At 41.1% G+C, this 24,622-nt stretch overlaps 1 protein-coding gene across 3 annotated transcripts in view; it reads right to left on the minus strand.

Annotated features, from left to right (window-relative positions):
• Window positions 1-23,540, minus strand: part of LOX (lysyl oxidase) — a 48,037-nt gene extending 24,497 nt beyond the window's left edge. For 2 of the 3 annotated variants that reach the window (XM_075272424.1, XM_075272432.1), the window contains exons 1-2: window positions 22,716-23,540; window positions 10,428-10,536 (exon numbers count right to left, since the gene is read on the minus strand). In XM_075272424.1, coding sequence (XP_075128525.1) covers window positions 10,428-10,536; window positions 22,716-23,388 — 782 coding nt within the window. In that variant the 5' untranslated portion in view covers window positions 23,389-23,540. Of the gene's footprint in view, window positions 1-10,427; window positions 10,537-14,063; window positions 14,751-22,715 lie in introns of those variants that run through there. The other variant, XM_075272441.1, reaches the window with a different exon arrangement.
• Between the last annotated feature and the right edge of the window lie 1,082 nt (window positions 23,541-24,622).

Below are 24,622 nucleotides of genomic sequence, written 5' to 3' on the forward strand. Positions count from 1 at the left end.
TTTATCCGAAAAAAGACTCTGGCGTCTCCCGCGCGCCTCCTCAATATGGCGCTGACGACTTCCGCCCTTGCTCAAGCAGACTCAGATGGGCCCGATGGCTCTGACGGAGAAACCGCCTATGGAGGTATGGATTTATCCGACTCTTCTGACACAGCACCTATATCTCGCACCTATTTTAAAAAGATTTTGGCCCAAACTTTGTCTCAGGCCCTTACCCCTGTGATGAAGGAGCTAGGGGAAATCAAAGCGGAGATGGGACATATGGGGGGGCGCCTTGAAACAGTGGAATCTACACAAGCCGCCATTTTAACTTTTTGCAATGCAACCGAAACCTGCTGCAGGCAACAGTTAAATGCACTTAATATTGCTCTGGAGCACATTGAGGATCAAGAAAATAGGGGGAGGCGTAAGAACATTAGATTTAAAGGCATTCCTGAATCTGTGCTACACCAAGACCTACCCGCTGCAGCTATGAAAGTTTTTACTACTTTATTAGGAGAACAGGCATCCTCCATTTCAATAGAAAGGATTCATAGGGCCCTGCGTTCTGCCCCCTCTTCGGCTGACCCCCCCCAGAGATGTTATATGTGCCTTGCTTTGTTATACTGATACCGCTGCGATACTTAGAGCGGCAAGATCACATAAGGACTTAACCCTTGATGGTGAATCCATCTCACTCTTCCAGGACTTGGCCCCCTCCACCTTGTACAAAAGGCGCCTTCTCAAACCTCTAACCACATATTTGCGGGACAAAAAGATCTTATTCCGCTGGCTTTTCCCATTTGGATTACAATTTCAACATGCTGGCAAACGCTGCACAATAAGGGTACCAGATGATCTACCAGCTGCATGGGCAGTACTTGAAATAGATCCTATACAGATCTCATCCCGTCACAGACCAGCACCTGGACTTTCCGAAACTTCCTGCACCGGATAGCTGGACAAAGATATCCAGAGGAAAACCAGCTAAGACCAAGAAACTCCCTCCGTGAATTTCTTTCGTTCCACAACATAACATGTTTGGTTTGATTAGTCATTTTCCACTCTATGTGGTTCTCAATTTATCTATTTTGGTTGCTATCTAGACGTGGCTTGACATGTTACTATGCTTAAGTTTTATGTTAGATATCTTATCTTCAGTGATTTTTATGCATCTTTCATCTGAATGTTAAATTTGTACCTTCAGGCGGTACCGACGATCAGGTTGATCATGCAAAAGACATGGTCTATGTGTTTCTCCGTTTCCCATTTCCCCCTCCTGAGCTCTATACTGAGCTTGTTTGTTCGCCGAGTTTTCTTGTGGTATAAAGTTACGGATTGTTTACCCTTGTGTTTTAGGTCCTATAGTCCTGGGTCTCACTCTTCGACACTAGCTGGTTCTCTCACGAATAATTTGCCTCCTATTATATTTTACAAATATGGCTTCGGTTAAAATTACTTCGTGGAATGTTTGTGGCCTGAACACTCCACAGAAACGGTCTCAGCTATTAGCTTTACTGAAAAAATATAAAACAGATATCTGTTTTATTCAGGAAACCCACTTCAAATCTAGTTCTGTGCCTAAATTACCCATCAAGCATTTTAAGCACTGGTTCCATAGCTGCTATGCTAAGGCGTCTAGGGGAGTCTCTATTGTCATCTCTCACGCAATCCCTTTCGAACCTATAGTTGTTTGTGCAGACCCAGAAGGGCGTTTTTTGTTTGTAAAAGGCAAAGTGGGCAACCAGCTAGTGTCGCTTGGAAACCTCTATGCCCCGAATGTTAAACAATCCTGCTGGATAGTCCAGACGCTTTCTAAATTTAAAGATTTTGCGGAGGGCATTAGCATTATTGGAGGCGACTTCAATGTTGCACTGTCTCCCACACTTGACTCCTCCACTCTCTCTTCAGTGCATTCACAGAAATCCTTAGCAAGAATACATAGGGCTCTAGGTGACATCGAGGTTGTAGACTCTTGGAGAATTTTCCACCCATCCTCTAGAGATTATACTTATGTTTCATCAGTTCACTCTTCCTCACACCGCTTAGATTATTTATTTGTCTCCAAGTCATGTTTATCTATTTTAACTGCTGTGGACATAGGCTCTTTCACCATTTCAGACCATACCCCCGTTTCTTTATCCATGACCTTGAAGGACCTACCAGTCAAAGCATGGGCTTGGAGACTTAATGAGACGCTCCTAGATGATCCTCGCCATGTAGAAGCCTTGTCCCTCAAATTGCAGCGATTTTTTAACGAAAATCCTGCATCTGATACTTCCCATGCTATTACATGGGAAACACATAAAGCTTACATTCGTGGGGAGCTGATCGCTCTGGGGGCGAGGGTCAAGAGAGTGAAAATGGCTCGTCTAAATGAGCTATTAGCAAAAATTTACACGCTAGAATGCTTACAAAAGCGCTCCCGAGTCTTGTCCACACAGCCTGAGTTGGTTGACTTACGGAACCAGCTACGTGACCACCTCAACGTCCGGCATGCCAGACATTACCAGTACTCCAAATTTAGATACTATGCCCACGGAGATAGAGGTAATAAAGTTATGTCACAACTTGTTAAAAAACTAAAGGATTCAGCTTTCATTAATAAAATAACTACAGACCGAGGTCAGACTGTCTCTTCCACGGAAGATATAGCTTCACAATTTCAGGAGTTCTATCAATCCCTGTACAATCTATCCCCTGCACTAGACCCAGAAAACCCGGAGACGGTTCATAAGATAGATAGTTTCCTGAAGAAACTGCATCTGCCTTCTCTATCTGAGGATCAGAAGTCTGCGCTGTCGCAACCCATCTCCCAACAAGAAGTCCAAAAAACCTTAGCTTCCTTACCGCTAGGTAAATCCCCAGGCCCAGACGGACTCCCAGTAGGGTACTATAAAAAATTTGACTGTATTTTGTTACCCTATCTGTCTCTTTGGTGTGAAGAGATTAGACAGGGGGGTAAGTTACCACCTCAAGCACTAATGGCAACCATTACGATTTTACCCAAGGAAGGTAGAGACTCTACGAAGTGCGGAAACTATCGCCCTATCTCTTTGTTAAATGTAGATGTGAAACTTTGGGCAAAAATTTTATCCTCCCGTTTGCAGTCTCTTCTTCCAAAACTTATAAATCCCGAACAGTGTGGGTTCATACCTGGCAGAGAGGGTAACCATAACTCTTGTAGGGTAATACAAATTGTCCAGTGTGCTCAGCGTGACAAACTGCCATTAGTCCTTCTCGGCACGGATGCCGAGAAGGCATTTGATAGAATTAACTGGCTCTTCCTGCGCCAAGTATTAGCTAGATTTGACATACCCCAGGATTTTATTACAGCTGTGTTTTCTTTATATTCTACCCCTAGCGCTAGGATTAGAATTAATGGCACTCTGTCGGACCCGTTCACTATCAAAAACGGCACAAGGCAGGGTTGCCCTTTATCCCCTACCCTTTTTATATTAATTATGGAAACCTTGTTACAAGCCATTAGAGACCATCCAGATATCAGAGGCTACACAGTTGGTGCCGAAACTCACTATAGTGCGGCGTTTGCTGACGATCTCTTGCTTTTTGTATCAGACCCTGTTCGCTCTTTCCCGCACATAATAGAACTGTTAGATACTTTTGGACAATTATCCAACTTTAAGATTAACTACTCAAAATCCGAAGCAATGAATATTTCATTATCTATTTCAGAACTTAGAGTAATTCAACGACAATCACCATTTACCTGGCAACCATCTAAACTAAAATATCTAGGTGTCTATATCACTAAGGATCCCAACTCTTTATATCAGGCTAATTATGTTATGCTATTGAAATCTGTACAAAATTACCTTTCGGCCCTTTCAACCCCGTACATATCTTGGATGGGGCAGAAGAATCTGCTTCGCACCTATGTCCTCCCTAAATTCATTTACCTTATGAATATGATTCCCATTCACGTCCCACGCTCATACTTCAGGAAAATTAGATCCTTGTTTTCCTCCTTCCTCTGGGGTTCTAAACCGGTTAGGCTATCTTACGATCGACTCATCCGTCCGAAAAAATTTGGTGGGTTTGGCATGCCGGACGTATTGACCTACTATAGGGCGATTCTGCTAAAAAGATGGATCCGCTTACACTCCATCGGTGTTAACGCGCTAGATGTCTCCCTAGAACTCAGCTCTCTTGGCCCTCGCCTCAGGGCTAGTTTATGGGGTCTTACCCCTTGTAATGAAATTCCTTTTAAAATATCTGCTGCTGTGGCGAAGATTTTTAAGGAAACCCATGCAGACGTCCCCTTTATTGGCCACCCACCTCCCTCTGTACCGGGTGATTTAACTCCCTTCCTACTTCGCCCGAAAGCAACAGACATTTCAGAGGCTTGGAAACTCCTGAGTGTATACAAACTCAAAGACCTGTTAGAATGGGATGTATTGCCTAGTCCACTTCTGGGGAGAGCTCACACTTTCCTCCAATTATCCGACCTCCAGAATACACATGCTCTCCTTAAAAAATCCTTTCCGCATCCCCCCCACACGCCGTGGTTTGAATCCTTACTTTCTCGTTCTGACACTTCTAAGGGTATGATCTCTTTGCTTTATACCTACCTGTTAACGCATCCCCACTCTCCGAAACCAGCCTATATTAGTAAGTGGGAAAAAGATCTTGGTCGCACATTTTCAGAGCCAGAAATTTCTCATATTCACAGTAAATCCCATGGGTTTTCCCCATGTATTAGGATCCAGGAGAATTCCTTTAAGATCCTTACAAGATGGTATAAGGCACCCGCTGACCTACAACTTATGAAGTTGAGACAGGATGACACTTGTTGGAGATGTGGGGAGCGAGGTGGATCGTTAGCCCATATGTTTTGGTTTTGTAATAAAATCCAGCCTTTCTGGTTACAAGTCGAATCTATTATACATCAAATAACAAAATGTAGGATCAGGCTCTCACCAGTTTCGGTTTTACTTTGGTTACCGGCCAACTCTTGGTCACCTTCCAAGAATGATTTAGCCACAATCTTAATTCAGTCGGCCAAAATACTAATTCCATTACATTGGTTGGAAAAAGAGTCACCTCACGTGTCTGAATGGTTGAGTAGAATAGATGAAGTAGCTAGGCTAGAAGAACTGTATAGCTGGGAGTTGAGGAAACACCAGTCCTTTGTCAACCTTTGGAAACCATGGTTCAAGTACCGAAACCGTACCAGGCCACATACTTCTGTTAGCATCAGCTGATATTTGATATTTGATATTACCCAACCGTTTCTATCCAGTAGCTACATGTGCATCCAGCCTTGTCTCCCATGCTCTTTTTTGTTTTTTGCACTGACTTAGTCGCTATGGACCTATCCCTCCCTTACCACCTCTATCCTTCCGCTCCGACCCCCTTCCCCTCCCCCCCCCCTTCCCTTCCCTCCCCCCCCCTCCAACCCAACTCACTATATGGTTAACTTATTTTATTGTTTATGTTCTATGCTCATATTTATGTGCAATGTGCTGATTCATGATTCTGCTTGTATTTTTGTGCATTTGTTCACCTGTACAAACCTTCAATAAAATAAGAATTTGAAAGAAAAATTAGAGAAGCATCACATGATTTTTTTTATGTTTGGTGTGGAATTATATCCAATTTGGCTTTTTGACAATTCTTTTTGTGGCTTTCTATTGAAGACAAATACCAAAGAATCTGTGATTGCAATCATTTTCTGGAAGAAAATGAGTATTATCTGACAGAATTGCAGGTGTGCCAATACTTTTGGCCAACACTTTAGTTTATCCTTCATTTAGGTAACTGGGATTTTAGGAAGATTTTTTTTTTTATAGTGGCAGGAAACAGAAAACTTACCTTTTGGCAGCACTATTAGAAGGGACACTAATAGTTGAGGGTTGTCTTGGGTGCAGGATCTTATTCATACATAGGACTTAGGCTAAGTTCACACGGGGAGCGTAATGGCGGATTTTGGCACTGAGAGTGACGTGGGAGTCGCGTTACTCTCGGGTCAAAACCCGCCTGCTAAAACTGTCGCTGCTTCTGACAGTCGCGGCTTCCCCCCCTGGAGTAGGCTCAAATGAATGGGCCGACTGTGGAGGTTGCTGCCACGAGGCGGATGCCGCAGCTCAATGAGACGCGGAATCCGCCTGAAGAAAGGGTAGCCTGTTTCTTTTTTCCGTGAGTGGCAACCTGCCGCTCACGTAAAAAAGTAGCCTGGCCATCTCCATAGACCACCATTGTGAGGGGGTGGATTATGACGTTGATTACGCGCCATAATCCGCGTCCCTCTGTGCCCGTGTGAACAAGCCCTAAGTGTTTCTTACACTATGTCTTCCAAGTCCAGACACAAATATATAATTTTTGGGGTTTGAGTTTTATTAGCCACTGGAAGTCAACTCTAGGTCAGGGGGTTTGGAACAGCAAATACAGACAACAGGGGTTCTGCACCTAAAGATCTAAATATTTGGAAAACCTTTTCTTGTATTTTTTAATTGATTTCTGAAATAGATAATGTTTTCAGACTATGAGAGGATAGAACAACATTGCTGGACAACATTGTAGAATCCTGGAGACAGAAAAATAACGAACAATAAACACAAAAATTCACAGGATGGATGACCACTGTCTCCAAAGTATTAATCCTATATAATCTGTAACCATGTGGGAGTGGACACCAGCTATCTATATGCAATATTGTGTGTGATGTTACTGATGCTGCTGATGTCTTATCTTTAGGAATAACATTAGATCTAATCTGATCGACAAGTAGAGCTCTCACTATGAGTCTGATTTTACAATGTTTGCCTTGAGTACCATAAAACATGTTGGCTGGATGTTTCAAGTAAATATGAAGAAGTTGTACTGAAATACATTCCATGCCTTCTGCACGTAAAGGATGCATTAATGTCTAATGCTATATTTCAGAAGAATGACCAAGAAGTCTACATGGAAAACAATATGGATTCTTCTACACGGTTAGTTCTATTACTGCCCACTTCTACTTTGTTTTCTAGACATCTTGATGGCCTTATGTATCATATTTTGCCATGAAAAATAATGTTCCTATCAGCAGTTACCAATGGATGACACAATCCTACTAAAACAGTACTGTATAAGACAGTGGTTCTTAATCTGTGGTACGCATACCTGCATACCTGCATACTGCATGGGAAATGCTTCGCAGTTGATTACGCAGAGATACGCAATGCAGATGAGAAGAATATTGTTCCCACCTTCTTGACCCTGCTCTTTAAGGACCCTTAGTTTAATTATGACATCATCCCTGCCTTGGCACAATGAGCACTTCTCACTTGCATTACAGGCACCCCTGGGATGGAGCACTGAGCTGCATTCATTATTCATTGCTCTGCTCCCTCTTTGCTCCAGGTGCCTAGCGCTGACATCACTGCAGTCCCCAGAGCAGTGAGCAATAAATCCATCTCACCACTTGTTCCCTGGACATTACTTTGTGCGAGTTTACAAAGTGGGCCATTATTCTGTGTGTGGGGGCAATGAAGGAACCATTATGCTGTGTGTTTGTGCACAGAGTGCCCCATTATTCTATGCTGGGGGGTACCAAGGGGGTCATTATTCTGTGTGTGAGGATAAGAAGAGGGCCATTACAGTGTATTAGGGAGAGAAGAGAGGACAATAGTACTGTGTGTATGGGCATTATACTGTATGAGGGCACAAAGGTGTCATGCAAAGAGACCTATGCTGTCCAACACCATCTTCTTCCACATGTCCCATTGCTTTATAACAAAGTCTGTCAGGGTTACATGATGGTGTCTTGATGGGAAGAATAGTGCTGCATGCTGTGCTATATCAGTAGGTGCAGTCTTTTTATACTTGTTCCTTCTCTCCTTACTTTTGTTCTGTCCACAAAAATGAAACATCTGTTTGGAGTTCATAACAATCTCCATATCCAATTTCATTTGTTTCTGATGTTTCTCAGACTTGTTTGCCAATTCTGTATTATTTATTATGCCCTGTTTTTTTTCTTTTTCTGTTTATTTTACTGCCTAATTTTGAATCTTATGTATTGTTGATCCCTGTGTCCTAAGAGCTGCCCATAGTCGAGTATAAGATCCTGATGCTAGATTCATTGTTTAACCTTGTCTGTCCTTATGTCTTATGCAAATGACCATATCAAAATAGTCTGAGTTGCAGCAGTAGTACAGGACAATTGTTGATTTATGTGTAGACAAGATGGATGTTGAGGTTTTCACAGTACTGCATGCTATGATTGTTCCCTATGGAGCAAAATGATCATGTGCCTTGCACATGTCCTTAGGGCCTTATTTATCAAGACCTGTGTTTTTCACAACTGTCTTGACAATTGCTACCCAGAAAGAGTCTCAACCTAATTTACAAAGAGGTGCGTGATTTGTCAAAAATTAGGCTGCATCCTTGAGGGTGCATGCTCCTATACACAAATCTATGCTGGATCCAGATAATAGAGATACTCGACTCGCCACCGAACCACCACTCCTCCTTGGAGGAAAGTGGTGTGCAGGGTACAACTACAAAAAATGTTAGGCCTCATTCACTTCTACGTTGGTATTCCGTTTGGGGGAGTCCGCATGGGGACTTCCCCCAAATGGACTACTGAACGCATTTGCAAGCGGTGTGAAGTAAAAGCACACGGATCCCCATAGACTATAATGGGGTCCGTGTGCTTGCCACGAGATTTCCGCAGGGAACATGCAGACAGGAAAGTACTTCACAATCTACTTTCCTGTCCGCATGATTCGTGCGGACAGCGCGCGGCAAGGACACAAACCCCATTATAGTCTATGGGGTCCGTGTGCTTGGGGTCCGTGTGCTTTCACTACACACCACTTGCAAATGTGTTTGGTAGTCCATTTGGGGGGGTCCCTATGCGGACTCCCTGAACAGATTACCAAATGCAGATGTGAACCAAAAGTTACTTTTTTCTGATGCACAAGCCATAATAAATTAGTCCCATAGGGACTATTTAGTAGTTTCACTACTTCACTTGGTTTTCATTTCTTAGGCTTTATTTCTATTTGTTTTTCTGTTGGGCTCAGATGTGTTTCAACATGAACTTACAGTGACATCCTTTTTATCTGATTTTGATCATTCCGAAAGTCTAAAAATGCAGAAATGCTATATATTGGGGCAGCACGGTGGCTCAGTGGTTAGCATTGCAGCCTTGCAGCGCTGGAGTCCTAGGTTCAAATCCTGCTAAGGGCAACATCTGCAAGGAGTTTGTATGTTCTCCCCGTGTTTGCGTGGGTTTCCTCCTGGTACTCTCGCTTCCCACACACCAAAGACATACTGATAGGGATTGTAGATTGTGAGCCCTATATGGGACAGTGACTGACAATATCTGTAAAGCGCTGCGGAATATGATGGAGCTATGTAAGTAAGCATAAATAATAATATATATTGTCATGATATAATTTGCACAGTCAGACATAGAAAACTGAGCTAAAGGAATCAATAACGAAGAAGTTTTATATAATATTTTATGACTATTAGATCATTCAGCCTGGAATATTGTGTTAAAAAACCTTTAGTCAACCCATAGTCAATTGAGATTGACCAACAAGGGCAGTCTTTATTTCCATGTAAAGTTGTTAGTTCAGAGATATTTGTGACCAGTATTTTCCTTTCTACTTGACAAGATTTTCCTAAACTATATTTCAATGAAAAAAGAAGACTGGATGTCTGTGGAAAAACCCTATAGGACTGGAGTCAGGATTTGGACAATCCTTTTCCTTCTAGGCATTGGATACCCAAAACTACAAATAAAAGATAGAAGATACTAAAACTAAAGATGAGACATTTTTTTCTGTGAATGCAGATGGTACAATATTCATTTCATCCATTCTTTGTGGAAGAGCAATCAAACAATCTGTCTATACAGCTACTCATCAGAGTAATGATGGTAGGCTGTGCCAAAAGCAGCTGAAATTGAAGGGGTTTTAAAGTGCTAAAATATTGATAACCTAACGTTAGAATATGTAATCAATCGATGAGGGTCCGACACTTGGTAATCCCAGTGAAGTACATTGTACGTGGCATCACATGACCTGTAAAGTCGAAGTGGTGATCATCGGAGCCAGTGCTTCAAATAGCTGATCTATGGGAATCCCAGGAGTTGGACTGCCACTAATCTAAAACTGAGAACCTATGCTAAGGATAGGTATTTTAGTATTTTAGCCCCAGATAACCCCTTTAACATACTTGTTCAGGTGAGCAATAAACCTCTGCTTGAAGTCAAGAATTAACAATATATGGAGAGGTCAGGTGAAATAGCTCACAGCTGAATAACTGGCCATCTTCAATTTTTCCAGTCATTATTGGCCTATTTTAATTTTTATTATACCAACATTATATATCATAGCACAGCACCCAAACAAGCGGATTACTGCCATGAAACAATAGAAAAATGTATGACTGAAGCCATTCTTTGACGTTATGGAACAGATAGGACTGACCTTGCCAGACAGTTCTCCTCAGCCGCACATCTCAGACTGTACATGGACATTCTTTGCACATAAATTGATGCCTGGATGTAATAGGGATCTGGAACCAAGTCTGGGAGCCCTAAGGAGAGGAAAATAATAGTATTAGTCTTGGCTACCATATGAAGATGAAAAGGGTTTATCTCTGACAGGTGAATAACTGATTATCGTATTATACTGAATTATTATAATGTCAATTGTCATAGGGTGAGATATAGGCAGCAAGGAACAGTCAGTTCTTAAAGTTAATGTGTTGGACAGGCAAAAATAAGTGAGCGACTTTGGACCAGATTATGATGGCAAAATGACTGGGTCAGAAGATCTTCAAAACTCTTAAATAGAAATTTTACACATGAAGTAAATCACTTCAAGGCATTGGTATTACCTACAGGCAGTGGCCTCTTTCAGGAGGATAATGGATTGAAGAACATGACAAAGTTCTATCTAGATATTGACTTGACCTCTAAATTCTCCAGGTCTCAGTGTGATCAATCATCTTTGAGATGTGCTAGAAAAACCAGTACACTCCTTGGAGTCCCCACTTTAGAGCTTATAGGATTTAAAGGATCTGTCTTGGTGCCAGATACCACAAGACACCTACAAAGGCCTTATGTTGTCCAGATCAGAGCTTTTTAGTTGGCACAAGTGCCAATATTAAGTGGGTGGTGTTGATGCTATCGCTGACCAGTTGGCAACCTTTAATGGAATGTTGCCACCTTCTTATTTATTTTGCGAGTTCTTATTAGGCAAAATCCAGGATCATCTAAATAACAGTACTTGGTCCTCTTCCACTTGATGGTTTTTAGATGTGTAAAGTGATATAGTTATGACGTCCACAATTACAAATTGGTACACCAAAAACATCAGTAAACATTACTATACATTATTATGCTTTATTTATTCTTCTGTCTGAGAGCAGAATATGATGAGGGAGAGACCTGAGCCCTGTGATATAAAGGTTACAATATATGTTGAAATAGTTTAGAGCAAGATATTAGGGAAAAAATGAGAACAGGACTCTTAGGAGAGACAGTGAGGGTCCTGCTTATCCCATCCACCATGTACAGTGATTGATAGCCTTCTGTGCACACATACTAATACAGGGAAAGCTGTCAATCATTGTGTCTGGGCAACGTAAGCAGAGCTCCAGGATTTTCACTGTCTCTCCATCTTCTGCTCCAAATCTCTATATCACTGAGATCATCTTCTCTACCTCTATCATATCCTGGTCTTAGATCGGACATCCGTAAACAGAGAGAGGTTGACTTTAAGGTATATAATTGATTTGTGAGCTCTCAATGAACTTTACAAAGGTGTTGTCCTTCAGTTTTAAATTTATAGTCTATCCTTAGGAGGACTGGGGGGACAACAGCTGACTCTTGCAATGACGGCTGTTTGGGGCCGCTTCTGAGGTCTGTACTATACACAGCTCAATAGGAGCTAAGCTGCAATTTTGGTGCCCAACCAGTATACAGAGACTAGAGCCAACTGCTTCTGTCTCTGTGCTGTGCATAGTATGGGCATTGCAAACAGCCCTGTACAACTCTTTTTTTTTTCTTTTACAAAGCTACCTTTTCATGTTACATGTTTCGTGTCTAAGCTAAATATGCAAATAGTTCTCTAATGTGATCCTACTTTTGCCTAGAACAAGTATGGGTCTGAATCTACAGAACTTCTGATTATGTGATAACAATTCACTTCCAGATGTTTTATAGGAGGATTGTCAGCAATTAGTTTCTGTTTCTTCACTTGTATAAACATCCAACATACTTTATGCATTCACTAATAGATGTGAAGAGTCATGGGTAACATAGTTTTCCTCCTGACAGAAAGGCAGTGGGAGTCTATAAACTTCCTCAATGCATTCTTATGAACTAACCTATCAAAAACCTAAGAACTATAACGCCTTACAGAAATGTTCTATACTGGATAATTACTCTACCCTAATGTTAACATGCCAGGAGATGAAAGTGAAGCCGATGGGAGTTTCATTCTAATGTCACTGTATATCTGCTCTTTGATCATAAGATGAATTGGACAAGCAGAACTAGTATCTATGATCTCATGATGTCTACGCTTATTATCCACGATGGTAACCAACCAAAATACAACATTTTCCATATTGTTACCATTACTAATGAATGTATGAAATCCTCCAGTGCATTATGGGAAGTGAAGAATGTCATTGTTCCTCTATTACATACACAGAGTGGAGCTCAAGAAAGCTAAGACAATGGTAGAAAATGATAAGGAGAACAAATCATAGTATAACCTGTGAGAGCGCGAGAGTGATCTGATATTTATTTATTTATTTATTTATCAAATTGGGCCGTTTTGTTGCAAAGAATTTTTATACAATGAATTTCATAAGAGGTTTTGTTATATGCTCATTTATACTTTTATGTGGTTGATGTAATTTTTGGAGGTTTTGTCTGGAGTTTGTGTTTAATACTGTTGAATGTAATTGTGAACATTCATTTTTAAAGATTGATATTGCACTTGAAAAAGGGCTGTCTGCCCGGAACGCGTGGTGCCTAATAAAGTAGCCTTCAAATTTTTCCAAAAACTGGGTGAGCGCTGATTTTCTGCCTGTCCATCGCGAGGCTGGTCCCTTCCCCTACTCTGATATTTATAGAGTCTGCAGGGTTCACACAAGCACTAAAATGTCATTAATATCACTGTACATGGACAGGGGATATACATATGTTTTCCTTAAACACACCTGCCATCATACTACCTGTCCTAGCATGACTTGCTAAAGAAGGTCCATTGCAATTGACCTAAAACCTATATCATTACATAACACAAGAATCTTAACTTGTAGGTACATCACTTGTATCTGGACTATTTGATTCACATAGAATGCTAGATTTTTAGTAGAAGGCAAGTAGAATAACGTGGTCATACAATGCATCTATAAACCATAATTGCTTCATGAAAGACCCTTTGTTAGAAGTGTAAGAGTAAAACCTGGAATGAATTTCAAGCAAGAATTTATTTTTTTTCTGACATAGCTGGAGTGAAATGGAATGTAATATATCTATAACTTGAAAATACAGGAGGGAATGGGACTTATTATATCCCTGTATCCTGATTGATTCACTTTAGATATACAATATCGTTTCATGCTAGCTGCAGATTTACACAAGGGGTTGCCTTGTTTGAGGAATGTCATACAGCATTAACCCAAGAAAACGTGAAATAAACTAGTTCAGGAGAATTGTAGAATGTTTAGACGTCTTGCAACAACAGAACAGAGCAAACCAGATCTACATTTCCATGCAGTTTCTTTGTAAATAAAGTAGTGGATAGAAATTTAGAAGACTATCTGATTAACTTCTATACTGTCCTTCTTTACCCATCCAAAAAAGAAGGTGCTTTATAGTTTATAGTTTGTAGTAATAACTACTGTGCTACAATAGCGTTTATGGCGGAACAACCACTTTAACACAACAAGTCAGTGAAAAAGTCAAGATAAAATTTGCTACAACTGTGTACTTAATGCATTAAATGCCAATTCCTATTGCTATTTGTAAACATTATGAAGAAATATGCGGTGTGTCTTAGGTGTATTCTTATTTATCTGATAATGCTGCAAGTGTATCTTACCATTCTGGACATTTCTTGTGCCATAGCCAGGCCTTTGTCTTTGGCTTGATCTCCTCCTTTCATATGTATCAAAATAGTTGTAATAGGAATTTTCTTCATGGTATTTGTATCGGTTGCGTGGATCATCTCCTTGCATCACATTAGACCTGGCTGTGTTAACTGTTGTTGCATTGAATCTCTGAGACTGTTGCCCACTTGAGGAGCGGACCGTACCTTGACGTCTATCCGGAATACCATTTCTGCTTCTCCCAGTACCCTCATTTCCATGGTTTCCTGACCTTGATGCCTGGAACCAGAGTTGGTCAGGATTTTCCCTTGCCCGTTGAGTATTTGTTTGCTGTAAACCCTCCCTTCGGTTGTTACTAGAAATGGAAGATTGTTGTCTTCCAGCAGCTAAAGTACCTGTCTGATTTTGGGTGTTGAGTAAAACCATAGAGCTACTGGCTGTATGAGCCACAGATTCTTGTCTCCTAGAAGGCTGGTACTGCGGGCCCTGGCTCAGCAGACTGTAAACTCTTCCATTATTATGCCATTGCACCCTATGTCTCCAAAACGTACTAACTCCATTATGGTTTCTTTGGTTTTGGCAACTACCTTCCAAAGTGCAATAATAGTACACAACAAGCTGCAGTAAAAATATACCACCTAGTGAGTATCCCATGTTCTATATTGTGGCTGAAATTATAGTAAATCATAAACTGGTTCTAAAAAAATAAGAAAGCCTGCAAAGTCAATATATTAGGTAGCAGCTAGCTAGAGAGAGGCTAGACCCTTCTCATCTTTCTAATATTTGCTGGTGCTGGTAATGAGAAAAGGGGAGGGGGATTTGGAGTAAAGTTACTAGACCTCCCATTAAAACTATAAAGTTATAGTGTATGCAAGTGCAGGGGCTAAACAGCAATCCAGGTATCTGAACTAAGATCTTTATAGCCCTGTAGTGTAAGTTGTAGAAAACAGATTGGGGAGTGGTCTGCACAGTGCACATGGGGGTTGTAGAGTTTCCATGGTATTTTACACTAGGAAAAATAATTTTGGCACAGTGCCCACATGTTATTTATTCACATTATAGACTGAGAACTTGTGACTTGATTTATCTTCCAGATCTGCTTATCCTCCCGCGCTCATAAAGACCTGCATGCTGCGCCTCCTGGGTGCACACTGTGAAGGGCACAGCTCAAGATGTGAAGGTGAGGATATATTACATACAGGTTATCTTAGGAATAATTGTAAGTGAACACAACCATATCCAGTCACATCTGGAAACTAGGAGAGCCAGTCTGGAAAGACGTTACATATGTAACATCTTTAGTATGAGATCCCTCAATGATTGTTTCCTTCTGTATTTCTAGTATACAATATGCAGCTTAAAGATTCTAGAAGACTACTGTGCAATGAATTCCTGATCACTGGTGCCTGCTGTTCAGACCACATGCTCCCTGTTGGGTTGGGTTGGGTTGCTCTAGAGTTTTACTGTAATGTGGGCCACAAGCTTGTATTTGTCATGTATATTTGATATATACTTATCTTATGTTAGCATTGATTACTTTTCTACAAGGCAGGATGAATGTTTTGCTACTTTTACCATATGTCATGATAATTACTATAGGGAGCCAGTGTGATAATTTGTCAGGATCCAGGGCTGTAAACACACAGACATGGAGCAATCCCAGTAACCGTTGCGTACCGAGCTCCAGGTGTCAAATGTTCCCTTGGGGAAAAATTGTTCTATTGTGTGGAATTAGTAAATGTTACATACACTTGTAGAGCAGTAAACATGTCTATGTAGCGAATATATTAAGTTAAAGATGATATAAAAACAGACTAGTTATATGTCAAATCTCAAAAAGCATCTATACCACTCCACTTATGACACTTTGGAATGTACCTAAGATTGGAATTCCATCTTTGACTACCATTTACTACAGAGTAAGTATATATAAAGATAAATATATGTGTATACTCTCGGCCATTGTGTGCTGCTCAGCGCTTGGTTTAAAACAGTTGTTAAGCTGCCTATCAGCCTGGTGCAATCCTGAACTGGCAATCCTAGTCGGTGCACTTTGTAGGCTTTATATTGTGCAAGAATTGTGTATACTCTGTAGTGTTATAGGTTGGTACCGCAGTTAGTGATGACGGCCATCTACATTCCTGATAAACCCAATATACTGTATTTGGAGAAAACATATCAAAAACCAGAAACACTCTTTAATATGTGTTAAGGCGTTGATAAATTTAAACAAGCCATTGGTTTTTGAGTCGCCTGAATTTAAGCTGGACATATTATATACAACATCTTTTGCGAGAGCCATTACTTTTAAATAACTTATACATAAATTTATGTTTTATATATGTTTTTTCCACCTTAGTCATTGTAGTTTACTATCAATATCCACAATAACTTTCAGTAGTCTCAAAACTAAAACCTTCTACTATTATCTCAGAAAATTATGTATAAAGTGGAGGACCCATTATACGATATTAGGCCAGATTATGTAAATCAATTTAAAAATTTTGTTTAAGGAAGATGCCACTTTAAGGACATAGAAAACTGCATTGTTCAGTAGTAGAGTTTAGGTAGCAATGCAATTGACTCCTTTACCAATGCGCAATAAGATTTATCAAGGGGGAATTTGACAAATTGATAAAATGAAACACAGGGTCCAGGGCTGTAAACACACAGACATGGAGCAATCACAGTCTATTTATATACAACCTATTACTGTTGTAATAGCTTGTATATAGGTAGACTGCTGTGCTGGGACTCCTCCAATTTCTATAAGAAATTGTCTATAGAATGTGTTTGCTAGGGAGTACACACGGAGTAACGTGCCACGTGATGTGGCACGTATACGGCGTGTGAGACTTTGCGGGCCGTATATGCTCCCATTGATTTCAATGGGAGGTAGGATCGTATACGCCGCGTTATTTTGCAAAATCATGGGCGCAAAATAACGCGCCGTATACGATCCTACCTTCCAGTGAAATCAATGGGAGCATTTACGGCGCTCAAAGTCTCACACGCCGTATACGTGCCACATCACACGGCACGTTACTCCGTGTGAACTCCCCCTAAAAGATTCGATTGTGAGCTGCCCTAGTTACTCACATGAGTGAACCTCCCAATCACACAGTCTACTGTACTCTACATATGGTCCCCTACACATTGCACACCATAGGGCAGATTTGCTAACCAGAGAGAGTTCTGGCACAATTTCTACCAAAAACCTGTGTACGTGTCTGACACTAACTGTGCCTTATTCAATAAAAGGTTGTGGCTTAATGCAAAAGGTCCATGGCTTGACATAAAGGAGGTGTGACTTAGACTTAACATGCAGCAATGCGAACCAAAATCGTGCTGAAGTTTTGGAGCAAAGTAAGCTAATCACTATGTAGTGAGAAGTTAATCTAAAGTGTCAATTTATGCACCAGATATATGTTACATTCGGATATATGTTAAATTCAGAGCACTTTTAGACAGCCTGGTTTAATTTTATGCCTTTTGAATTAGTAAATCTATTCCTAACTATAAGACCTATGCTCTAGTAAGCATACATCAAGCCATCAGTTACCAAAATCAGATTACATCGGGGTGTTCCAGGCGATAATTAATGATGACATCCCCTCAGTGTAGGTCATAGGCATGAGTTGGGGTTTGACACTCTGCACCTTCATTATACAGCTAATCTCAGCAGCTGATACACAGAGAACAGAGCAGGAAGCAGACAGCTCCATTTTCTGTACAGAGGCTAAGCCATAACACTGCACTTTAGCTCACATTTAAAGGGGTTCTTCAGGGAGAGTTTCAACACTTATTTCCTCCAGGTTCTATTTGTCATGAACCTTAAGTTTCTAGGCTGGTTTTGAACCTGCATCACATGATCAGAACCAGTACCCAAACCCATTGCTTCAACTCCTGCTCACTGCTAACCTGTACTATTGGGGCTGGATGAATACATAATTATAATAGTAAAGCCCCATAATACAAGTATATACCTGTGTACAAAGGGAAGAAGAAAAGAGGTGGAACAATTCAGGGGTTAGGTGCTAGTTCTGATCTTGTGACCCTAGTTTGTAACTAGCCTGGAAAACCATGTTTTGTCACAAATAGAACAAAGTGGTATTTTGTTTTGAAACTTTCACTGGAGAACCGCTTTATGTGAATGGGAGCTGACCTGCACTAACCTGGTCTGACCCTACACAGAGAACAGAACCATTGAAGAAACAGTTGCAGGTGAATACTATATCAAAATGGTGGTAATGGAAACCCTCTTTCAGCCAAAAGAGGAGGGTCCCAAAGCATAGACCCTATAGTATGTATTGCATATCCTATGAACATGTCATCAATCCCATCTGTTGGACTATCCTCCTAAACTTCTCATTTGTCATGTAATAACAAAGTTCCTCCAAAACCCTTGTTATCATTCAGTGATCCCAACTTCTCAGTTCATGTCATGCCCCTCTCCAGTGAGCAGTGAATAGAGAGGTGGCTGCATTTGTGCATGGCTCTGTCCTTTCAAGTCTATAGATGTTAAATGGATATTCTCATTTTAGACATTTACAGTATATGCCATGCATATTTGATAAATGTGGGGCCTCTAAGACCTGCACCTGTCTCCAGAATAGGGGTTCTTGGATTTGTGCTCAATTGTTTTCGGAACTCTTATTAAGGGCCATAAGTTGCTTAGTGTTCTTAAGTAAAAATTATGGGGGTGGGTGTGGGAGAGGTTAGTGTGACACACATGACCTGTATCTAGTAAAGGTAAAGGCCTGTTTCTGTGTTCGTTATCATATTTGGGGAGTCCACTCAGGAACCCCCTGAACAGAATACCAATGGCATTGACAAACAGTGAGCTTATGAAAGCACACAGACCCCATAGACTATAATGGGGTCTGTGTGTTTTACGCGTGCTGTCTGCACATGTCATGCGGAGAGGAAAGTAGTTAATGAACACTACTTCTTAGGACACAGATAGAGAATGAATTCTATAGTGCTATTAGGTCCGTGCTCCATTATTCAGCCTTCAGCTAATAATGTCTACGGCCAGCAGAAAAGTGCAATGTGCATCAAGTCGAAGACATTACAGTCAGAGTCTGCAGGTTTGCGGGAACAAAGTTCAGTGAGTATTCTTTTTTTTTTTAATGGAAGATTGGTGGTTGAAGGAGACAGGGGGAATTAAGTTATGGGTGGGCATTGGGGGGGCCCACTTTCAAAAAGTTTGCACAAGGCCCCACAATACATTAAAGGGATTCTATCATTAAAATCAATTTTTTTTCTCGATAACACCTAGGAATAGCCTCAAGAAAGGCTATTCTTCTCCTATCTTTAGATGTCTTCTCCGCACCGCCATTTGGTAGAAATCCTGGTTTTCGTCTATATGCAAATGAGTTCTCTCGCAGCACTGGGCACTGGGCGCATCCCCAATGCTGCGAGAGAAGTCTCCAGCGCCACCTCTATCTTCTTCAGGAACGGCCTCTCTGTGTGTCTTCTTCTGGAGCTGGGTTCAAACTTCTACGCATACGCAGACGGCTCTGCCATCGGGCCTTGGGCAGAGCCGACTGCGCATGCCCTCAGGCCACAAGAAAATGGCCACTTACACAGCTTACTGTGTAAGCGGCCATTTTTCTTGTGGTCGTGGGCATGCACAGTCTGTTCTGCTCGAGGCCTAGAGGGACCAAAGAAGACACAGGGAGAGGGCATTCCAGAAGAAGATAGAGGCGGTGCTGGAGATTTCTCTTGCAGCCTTGGGGGCGGCCCCAGTGCTGTGAGAGAACTCATTTGCATACCGATGAAAACTGGTATTTCTACCGAACTGCGGCGCAGAGACGACTTCTAAAGGTAGGAGAAGAATAGCCTTTCTTAAGGCTATTCCTACGTGTGATCATGAAAAAATGTGATTTTAATGATAGAATCCCTTTAAAACGGCCATGCCCGGGCCCCACTCTGATCATCTTTTTCAGTCACCAGAAGCCATATATGGTAGCGGGGCTGCTGTTCAAGATACTACCGATACACTGTGTGGACCTGAAGCTGTATACAGTATACAGAGCTCTGTACACTGCAGCGGTGCTGCCTGGAGTGCACACCACTTCCTTCACTTGAATAGGAGCAGGACTGCTTCCATATATCTAGCACATCTTTTGCCAACACAGATGATTGGAAAAGGGTCTAGCGGTCAGAACCCAACTAATCTGATACTGATCTCCACAGGACAGGTCATAAGTATCAATCCCTTTCAGATCTTGGACAAACGCTTTAAAGTCTTGGTTTGTATTCTGGCATATATTTAAAGGGATTATATCATTAGAATAACCTTTTTAGACTAAATACACGTAGAAATAGCCTTAAGGAAGGCTACTCTTCTCTTACTGTTATTATTCTGATCTGCGCCACCATTCCTAATGGCTCTCACAATACAGGGGGCACCCCTGGTGCTGCTTGAACACTCTCCAGCGACGGCCTGTCTTCTTCATCGCCTCTGCCTCTTCTCTCATGCTCCTCTACTCTTGGTCCAAAAGCGCCAACTGCGCTGTCAGCCATTTTCCCATGGCCCATTTTCCCATGGCATTTTCCCATCTCCCATTCGGCCACAGAAAAATGGCCGACGGACATGCGCAGTCAGCGCTTTGGACCAAGAGAAGAGGAGCACTAGAGAAGAGAAGAGGCGGTCCAGACAAGAAGACAGAGGCCATCACTGGAGAGTTTTCAAGCAGCACTGGGGACGCCTCCAGTGCTGTTTGAGAGCAATGGAAATCCCCCACTTCCTTATGTAAATGAGTTTTTTCGCAGCACTGGGGGAGTTCCATTGCTCTCAAACTGCTGCGAAAAAAACTCATTTGCATAAGGAAGAAATTCCCCAGGAACGGTGGCGTGGATGAGAATAATCAAGGTAAGAGAAGAATAAGCTTTCTTAAGGCTATTTCTACTTGTATTTATTGTAAAAAAGGGTTTCTAATGATAGAATCCCTTTAATATCTCATTGGTAAATTCCCCCGATAATAGGACAAATAAAACACAAATTTAGTTTTGATATTGTCTTTCCTTTCTGTTTTTGTTGTACAACTCTGTAAGTGTATCCTGCAGACTAATGTGTATACTCATCCTATTCATTTCTATAGGCAGCTATTAAGGTGGTCGCGCAATGAAATAGGAAACAGATATAGAGGAAGGAAGTAAAACATCTACAGTACTTCTGCCCAGCTGCTGGTATCTGACATAGTAAGTTGTTCAGAGCTGGCACTAGACTAATCTGCACCGAGGGGAAAGGTTATATTTGCTGCCCTAGCCTTGTATTTAAGTACTTTGGCCAAGAAAAATTGCCTTGTTGGCACTCTCCCTGGCATTCAGCACCTGCACAGAGGGGGTGTCCATGTTGCCCCCTCCCTTCCCCTGTCTCCCCACAAACACCTATTAGGTGATTAATAATAAGAAAACAGTGTCCCACAGACACTCATTGATGTGAACACTTTATTGAGCAGATGGGGAGTAGACAAAACCCATAGACTTCATCAAGTCATGTTTTTAGACTTTAATATCTAATATCTTAAGTAAAGGTAGGTACAATTTGAATCAAAGCAAAGATTTGTTCTGGTCCAGACATTTTATAGGTATATCTGGAGAGACGGATTGATGTTTGGTGCTAGAGATTGTGTCTACTCACCATACATAACTCTCTTTCCCTCAAGACAGGACTTGAAAAAGGTTCAGAAGGGACTAAAACTTTATTCTGGTCAATATTATGTATGCCTTTGCATAAGACATTTGAGCCTTTAAACATGATTGTACAACATATATGGCACCTCAATAAAGATCGGCAGTGTTCCCCATTGTCCCCTAGTAAAACTTCCTAGTAACACTTATTACATGCTCTCAAATAGAAGTGAATGCAAGAATCCACACTAATAGTAAGAACAGATGCTGCCTTCACTTTCCCATACTTGTTTCCTTATCTCATCTCCTTACTGTACTCATCCTTTATCTTCTCTGTGTCTGGATAGCATAATGATAGCATATTGCTGATAACAAACCCTTGGGATTCAGCACAGACATACTTGAAAGGAAAGAATGATTTATTGTCTATATTTAGCTTAATAAAAAAATACCCTGTCGTGTGGTAATTTTTGCCAGATTGGACACATTGGATTTATTAGGGTCAACAACTTTTTTCAATTTAGCAATGAGAACTCTAAATATTCATAGACAGACTTGACAATTTGCAGATATGTTTTATTAACTGTTTATGAATGAGTTCCAAAAGTATGTAAGATGCAGAATACCATCTATTACATCAAGGACACTTATTATGTACATTGTGTGCATTGTGTAATCTTTTATTGTGTATTACAGCTGTATATGGCATGACCAGATAGATATGTTATGTTTGACACACGTATTATCACCAATAGTCTGCATTAAGAGACAAACCTAGTATACTGGAGCCCCCTTGAGGCTCTGCTGGGTCACAGAATTAATCTGAATGTTAAAAGTCAAATAGTAATGTTTAACGCGGTGTACTGAATAGTCTTATGTGTATTATCTTGATATATATATATATATATATATATATATATATATATATATATATATACATATATTACATATATCTAGAATTTCTATTGCCCAGTGACATGCATCCATGCATTGTTATATCTTACCATACTGATGATTGCGGGTACCGTAACCAGGTCTTTGCCTGTCAGATGACCTTGGCCTTTCGTAGGTGTCATAGTAGTTGTAATAGGGATTGTCTTCATTGTACTTGTAAGGGTTATAAGGATCATCTCCTTGCATCATGTCCAGCCTGGCTCTGTTGCTTGTAGTTGCATTTACTCTTTGGGATTGCTGTGGACTGGATGGTTGTGCAGGAGTATGTCTCCTATCAGTAGCATTCTCTTGTCTGGTTCTTTGTCTAGGTGATGCATCCTCTCCTTGACTTCTTGGTCTGCCAGCTTGGAACCAAAGACGACCCCCAGTCTCACCTGCCTGATTTGAGGCTGTGGTTTGTCGAACTTCAGCTTGAGGGCTTTCAGGTCTGGAAGCTTGTGGTCTCCCTGAAGCTCCTTGAGATGTACCATTTCTGCTGCTTAGTAGCAACAAGGAGCTTTGAGATGAACCAGATGCAGAAGTTCTTCTCCTTGATGGCTGATACTCAGCGCCCTGGCTCAGTAGGCTGTATACTCTGCCATTGTTCTGCCACTGCACCCTCTGCCTCCATAAAGGGTTTGGACCACCAGCTATTCTCTGGTGTTGGCAGGTGCCTTGCAAAATGCAATATATAAGGAAGACAGCAAGATGTAGTAAAAGTGCAGTGTCCTTTGAGGAGTCCATCTTCAAATAAAATATAAAGTATTACAGTTTTGAATAAAAAAATGTTCTAAATCTTGGAAGTATAGGAAAGAAGCTGAGAATAGAAGCAGCTATTGTAAATGAAAGGGTAGCAGGACGTCTGTCTTTTAGTCAAAGGAGACGAGTGAGCCACTTCTCATATTTCTATAGCTTTGCTGGTGCTTGTACTGGTGAAGAGGGGAGGAGTGATGGGAGTTTTTAAAGTTTCTGGCACGTTTTATAAAAGTTATACAAGGTTTACTGGCTGGCTGCCCCCTCTGTTATTTGTTCATATAATGCGATTGAGAACGTGGGGCTTAGCATATCCTCAAGACCTGCGTATCCAGACTACAGAAAGAAGTACTCACAGATAAGGAGGAATGTAACACAAAAGGAAAGATTGGTTTTATGATTCTCTGTAGATTATCTGCAGTAACTTATACCAGAAAATAAACTTTTAGAGATATGAGGCTACATTATTCAGGATGTACAATGTATCAATGGAATCACACATGTAGAATTGCTATACTTGTGACTGTTACTTTCTAGCTCATGATGTCAAACATATTGAGGTTTCAGTAAAGTGCAAATAATTTAGTTTAGATTTTCTGGATTTTGTGTGTTTAGTGATCCTACAGGATTTGTTCTAGCTGCACCCTTAGTTGTACTGCATATTTGGCCTATTGCCAGATTTCACCAGAGTTCTCCTCTTCTGCAATGTCAAAACCCTACACATCTGTCCTAGCAGGGTTTTATATGTAATCGCTCATCTGTTAACCAAGAAAGACTAGGTATTGTCTGAAATGCTAGCTTCTGGTGGTATTGTTGAAATGATTATATGACTCTTAGGCTGCACACCTGGAACAGTGGGACTACAGGTTGTGGTATTAAATGTATCCCACACAGACTGCACCTGCACACACTAGTGCTAATAACATATGGTCAGACCATTGACCTGTTAAAAAAATGGCTTCTGGGACACTGGAGAATTGACCACATCACTGGCTTCACAACCAAATTAATGTAACACCTAGTAGTTAGTGTTCCCAAAATGAAGACTAGAGGGGTCTGGCTACCATACATTATGCTATCCCACACCATATTCTTAGGAATAGAACTAGTGTGACGTTCCCTTGTGAAGGCATCTTTATGGCATTGCCACCTCTAGACCAATCTTACTTTTCTACATTACAGCCAACTTGCTGTGCACCATGATAGTCCTGTGGTCTGAAGTCAA

This window comes from Leptodactylus fuscus, chromosome 1 (assembly GCF_031893055.1).
Source record: "Leptodactylus fuscus isolate aLepFus1 chromosome 1, aLepFus1.hap2, whole genome shotgun sequence".
Classification (NCBI taxonomy): domain Eukaryota; kingdom Metazoa; phylum Chordata; class Amphibia; order Anura; family Leptodactylidae; genus Leptodactylus; species Leptodactylus fuscus.